Source organism: Poecilia reticulata, linkage group LG21 (genome assembly GCF_000633615.1).
Source record: "Poecilia reticulata strain Guanapo linkage group LG21, Guppy_female_1.0+MT, whole genome shotgun sequence".
Lineage (NCBI taxonomy): Eukaryota > Metazoa > Chordata > Actinopteri > Cyprinodontiformes > Poeciliidae > Poecilia > Poecilia reticulata.
This window is the reverse complement of record NC_024351.1, coordinates 6,152,046-6,158,045: the sequence shown is the minus strand read 5'-3', so window position 1 is coordinate 6,158,045 and position 6,000 is coordinate 6,152,046. Positions and strand designations below refer to the sequence as shown.

Genomic DNA, 6,000 nt, shown 5'->3' with positions numbered 1-6,000 from the left:
AAAAGCTGACATTAATTTTTTAAAATAAGATTTAAATAAAATCTGATGCATGTGTATGGAATTTGAATCTATATTTTTTTTAATACATTGAAACACCTACCTCATTTCTCAACATAGACTAACTTTTTGGGTGTGGCTCATTTCTGTCCTAACAAAATGAAGATGAACACATATGCCTTGGTTTGATGGCACACTCTCATGTAATTCTTACGTGGTCAGAGAATTTGAATAAAAATGGAAGTCTATGTCACATCGCATTTATAGCCCAAAGAAACAGGAAGTTACTGACTAATTGGAGGCTTCTAGACACTTCGATAAACTTAAAAAGGTAAAGTTAAAAAATGGACAATTTGCTTTAGCTATGTTTACTTTATATCTATTTGTGAGTGTTAATAATTGTGCCTCCAGTAATTTAATATAAAAATAAATAGATTTTTTTTTTCCCTTTAGTCATTATTGTTATGCAACTATATTAAATGATAATTTTATTTCATGCCTTCTACACATATTTACCAGGGCTGCCAATACTGTCGCAGAGTGCTATTTTCTGGCCTAGATTATAATGTTTTCCCATACTTCTCCACCTCCAGCGTATCTGATCTGGCTACATAATTAGATGGGATGAAGCCCTCTTGATCAGTGAGAAGCGATTTAGCCAGCCACCATTCTCCGTTCCTACAAATACAACATACGACACACATCATTTTGGTTTAACTGGGGAAAATGAGAAGCAGCAAACTTCACGAATTTCGAGACCGGGACGATGCTTACTCTTGCACAACTTTGAGCTTGTCTCCTTTCTTGAAAGAAAGATCGCTGTCGTTGGTCGCTTTGAAGTCGTGCAGTGCTATAAACACATTTTCATCTGAAAAAAAGCAGAGCGATAATTGTTTCTTTCTCGTCATGCTCCTTAAATCTTTGTTTAGTTTCACTACCCACTTTTTGACACCCCTCTATATTATTAATCAATGCGTTTCTTTAATTGTCATATGAGTCTGTTCCTTTTTCTTAAGTAATACGCACCCTCGTTTAACTCTGCCGTGATGCTAAAATTACTTTCTTTTGCATGCAACCCTGCTCATCTCATTCCCAGAAGAGAACGAAGGAAATTAAGCTGCGATTTTAATCACACAGAGTAGCTTCGTCCTACACGCACTAATGTCTTGTTGACCGCATTATTGCAGAAAGTTAGTTGCAAGGGAAAATTGTAGTGATTACCGTTAGATGAATAGGTGTTTGCGTTGTTTTCCTAAAACAGAGAAAAAGTATGTTTTTGTCATCAGTATTCATGCACGCAGTTATTATAACTATCGATGGTGTACTGAGCAGATTAAATTGATCACTTAAGTGTTTTACTTACTGTGCGGTTTGATGTCTGGGGGTTCTTTACTTTGTAAAATGAATTCTCATCTTTTACGTTTTTCTGGCCACTGCAAGTGCAGCCCATCCTGTGGATGTAAAAGAAAAGTACATAAGCTGAGCTGTAACAGCAAAAAAATAAATGATAATAATTTTAAAAAAAAATCTGATGGAACATCTTTTCCTTTACCTGATTAAGCTGATGAGCTTTCTGATTTTCAGTCTCCACTCCTCCCACTGCAGGCCCACGTCTTTGACTTCATGCCCAGTCTGAAAAACAAACTAATCATTCAAAGCTGCTGCTTTTTTTTTTTCTCTCTTTTTGTGTCAACTATTTTTGGTTTTATTTCTTAGCAAATGGTCTTCTAATGAAACCAAACAATTCTGGAAAGAGGAAGTTGACAACACTTCTTCACCTTTACTGAGTAGCACTTTATCAATGTACATCTGTCATGTTTGCGATAAAAATAGAGAGAAGTGAAATTGCTAAGGACCGGTTAAGAAGCTGATTCAGAAATCCACATTTAACTCTCCTTATCTACATTAATGCCATGTTTTGTCCCAGACATGTTTTTCAGTGTTTAGCAAAAAACTAAAATTATAGTTTATGCTATTGTCATGTTCAAACCATCGGAAATTGAAAACTTCAAACAAACTATTGTTTTCTAACTTTCTAGCTTGTCTTCTGAAAAGATTCTCTCTTTCATGCGGAAGTTAAATTTTATAGCTTAAAAAGCAAATGAGCATAAATAGCAACATTTGTGCCCAACAGACAATTAACATTAAACATTAAACATTACTACCTCCGCTGTGTCATAAAATCTTTGATGAACATTACCTTAAAAATTATAACTTAAAATTTGTTCTTAGACAAAAAATATATTTTTCTTAAATTCAGTTGCTGGTACCAGCACACAGATTCCTTTGCAAAGTTTTATAAGTAAAACCACTAATTAATAGGAAGAACAACAACAATTTTGTATAACATTTATACGAACATAAACACAAATATTTTACCTTCAACAACATATTTTTCCTTTCAAATTTTTGCTCTAAATGACTTGCCATAATTAAATAATGTGACCATCTCTATCAATTTCCGATTCCTCAGTAAAACATTTTGTTGTGTCATCTCTTAACACAAATTCATGTGGAGAGCTTCATTATGATAAATCTGTAACAGTAATTCTAACGGATGATATATATGTCTTTTTAATTTAGGAAAATGATAACACAGGAGGTATTTACCTTCAGTTTGTCCTCAGAAGTAACTCAGTTGCAAAATGTCTTGAGTTTCCTCAGTGCTTGTCAGTGTGTCACTCTCACTCGCTTACTCACCCTGGTTTAGAAAGTTTCTCTCTCTCTCTCTCTCTCTCTCTCTCTCTCTCTCTCTCTCTCTCTCTCTCTCTCTCTATTTCTCTCTCTTTCTCCCACAGAGGGATCAGACCTCCCTGAGGGTTCGTAGTGCAGAGTTTACTGGAAAAAGGCAGCAGCATAGGTTGGCCTGTAATTATCTCCCTACTTGTTATAAACAGCTATTAGTCCTTTAGCCTCTAAATTAATACAACAGTATTCATCCTCAGTTACAGCATTCACAAAGTTTTATTTATCAAGGCATATCAAGTTTTGCTCCAAATCAACTTAATGCCCTTGCACCTAAATGTTAAATGTTGTGGAAAAAAAACCAGTGTTGTACCTGCTATCTTTTTAGAGCTAGTTGGTCTTAACTTTAGGTGTGGTGAGTAAAATAGGCTGTAAGGTTTCCATGACACATTTCTCAGTTCCTCTAGTGGTCTGTGTTTTTTTTATCTCTACAGCACATCTCATAAGCTAAGCAAAGCGTACACATTTACATGCTGCCACAGTTTGTTTGGGGAGAAAACGAGGAAGCAGATCTGTCTTTATTTGACTGGCTTATATATTTTTTATCACTATTAATAGTAATGAATCATTGAAATAAAGACTTGGCATCACTGCCGATAGTGATTCTAAAACATATGCACTATGTCAGTTGAATCCTCTTTCACTTTTAGGTAATTGAGGAACATGATCCTGAACAGAAAACACTTAGTGCAAAAAAAAAAAAAACCCACTTTAGCAGTTTTAAAGTAATGGTCTTCAGAAATCTCTCATATCATTGTGAAGAAAAGCTTCCAATTTTATATAACTCCCTGGAAATCCTACTTCAGCCTCTCTGTTATGATTGAGAGAGTATGGTTGTGATTGCTGTCCTGATTCAATATTAATCTTTGGCCACGCTGTAAAATTTTGTTTGAGGACACTTTACAGATGAGGTATTTGTGGTCGCAACACACCCAGCTCTCTAGAGAGACCGCCATTTCAGTGCTAAATTGGTGGTTTGGTGTTTCTGTGTTTTGTTCTGTTTACAGCTTCTGGCTTTATATAAATAGGACTTTATATGATAAACTGTAAAGTGGAAGTAAATATACAAATCGTTTTCAAATAAAAAGTAGATCAAATAAATAAAAAAATCATAAAAATGTGGCATGCATTTCTATTCAGTCCCTATTGAGTTAGCAAACTGCAGGAATACCTTTTACAGCTATACATCTTTAGAGGTATCTAGATTTTTGCTTATTCTGTTTTGCAAAACAGTCACAATGGATAGAAAGTCAATGAAGACGAAATGAATAGTCTTGCCACATATTCTCAAATAGATTAAGGTTTGATTTTTAGTTGGACCATTCTAAAATTTTAGCTTCTTGAGATCCAAAGCATAGCATCTCTGGTTGCATGTTTAGGGATATTTCTCATGGCCTTGTATTTACATTTATCATCATTCTTCTTTCCTGTGCCTGCTCAAGAAATAAATTCTCACACCATCATACAACCACCATCATATTGTCTGTCTGCTTCTTTCATTGGTCTTTGTGATGTTTCTTCACTTTGGCTCCCTGTCAAATTTCTAAGGTTGCTGGATTTATATTGAGTGTAATGTACACTCAGGTGAACTCTATTTAGTAGTTAGGTAACTTCTGAGGTTAATTGGCTTCACTTCAGAAGACAGACTTAACAAGGCTGAATATTCAGATTTTTGCTTTAAAAATACTTAATGCAATCTGATTTCACAGGAAGTTGTACTCTGCTGACCATCTAAATAACTTGAGCAATAAGTCGGTGACAGGTGTGGGCTTAGATTTTGGTAAATGAGGTGTAAAACACTATAAAGTGTCCGATTCTGTTAATCTGATTTTGAATTTATCTTTTTTGAAGACCTCATCAGAACACAATATGTATCCCTCATACCCTGAAAGGCAATTGTGTGAATTTTAAAAGATTATGGCTACCTTTATTCCTCAACCGTAACTTGTTATGCGAGGGACGAACAGGTCCATCCATTCATCCATCCATTTTCTTACACCCTTGTCCCTTAGTGGGGTGACGTTCCGGGCGAGAGGCGGGGTACAACCTGGACATGTCGCCAGTCTGTCGCATGGCGGACGAACAGTTCGATTACTGTATTCGTTTGCAGTTGCTGTTGTTGCTCAGTTTTGACACCAGGGGGTGTAAACACTCCTGTTATAATCTAAGACCCTCCTGAAGGCCGTTGCCTTTTTCGTCTCCTTTTCAACAAGTCCTTCCTGAAATCATTCAGTTTCTATTCATAACCGACCTTTACTGTGACCTCACACAGAAAGATGATTCTATGAGTGTTGGCCTTTAGGGATTTTTATTGTGTTTTGCTTTTACATCTGTATACAGGGGAGCCTTGGTGGGTGGGGAGTGGGGGGGTGCAGATGTGAACGTAGATGCAAAGTCAGTCAAATCATAGACAAAAAATGCAAACCGATGAGTGGTCAATCTATCAAACTGTAACAATGCTTTGGTTTTCCCACTCCATAGCAGCTAACCAGCTCTTTCCTTTTCTCACCACACAATACACAGAGGAGGGGATTCTCCCGCCTTCTTCATTGATACATAACACCAGCATGTCCTGGTGCTTATCATTGGTAACTTACTGTGGAAAGTTATTGAGAATGACTCAGAGAGCCTTGTGAGGAAGATATCATTCACATTATACTGTAACCTGTAAGTGCGGGGGGTGAATAAATCTTACAGCACTGGAAGTGTTTGTTTCCTATGGGGGGGCTTATTGCAACATGCAACATGGAGATATTACTCTCTGGGCAACACTTCACAGGTTTTTGTTTGGACCACCTGTGCTGTGCGTGGGGACTGTGCAGCGCTGCAGTTCTCTGACGGAACGACACACACACACACACACACACGCACACACACACGCACACACAGGGGCTGCAGGTGCATGGTGAGTGTTATTGAGTGCGTCCTGGTTTTTAACTGTTGTTCCTCTTTAAACTCCTTTCTTCTAGTTTTTCCATCAGCCCTTGTTTTCTTCCCAGGGCTTGGCGGATGCTTGTGTACGGCTCTGTTGGGGTCCCCAGACATTGCATCCTGCCTGCAGAAGGGTCATAAGTGGCCCCACAGGATAACCTGAACAACAGTGGGAAAGAAAGGGAGCGTGGGTCTTTTCTGGTTATGTAGTTCTGACCAGCTCTGTGCCAACAGCATATACATGCTGCCAACTGCTGCTTTCAATTCCCATTATTATTGTGAGTGTGCGCTGTATGAAAATGAAAATGTCTCTTGTGTGCACTTGTT

At 37.5% G+C, this 6,000-nt stretch overlaps 1 protein-coding gene across 1 annotated transcript in view; it reads right to left on the bottom strand.

Annotated features, from left to right (window-relative positions):
- The window catches only part of blk (BLK proto-oncogene, Src family tyrosine kinase), a 9,095-nt gene extending 6,406 nt beyond the window's left edge, over positions 1-2,689 (bottom strand). The window contains exons 1-6 of the mRNA XM_008397915.2: positions 2,608-2,689; positions 1,550-1,629; positions 1,361-1,448; positions 1,219-1,249; positions 772-865; positions 577-675 (exon numbers count right to left, since the gene is read on the bottom strand). Coding sequence (XP_008396137.1) covers positions 577-675; positions 772-865; positions 1,219-1,249; positions 1,361-1,447 — 311 coding nt within the window. The 5' untranslated portion in view covers position 1,448; positions 1,550-1,629; positions 2,608-2,689. The remainder of the gene's footprint in view (positions 1-576; positions 676-771; positions 866-1,218; positions 1,250-1,360; positions 1,449-1,549; positions 1,630-2,607) is intronic.
- Between the last annotated feature and the right edge of the window lie 3,311 nt (positions 2,690-6,000).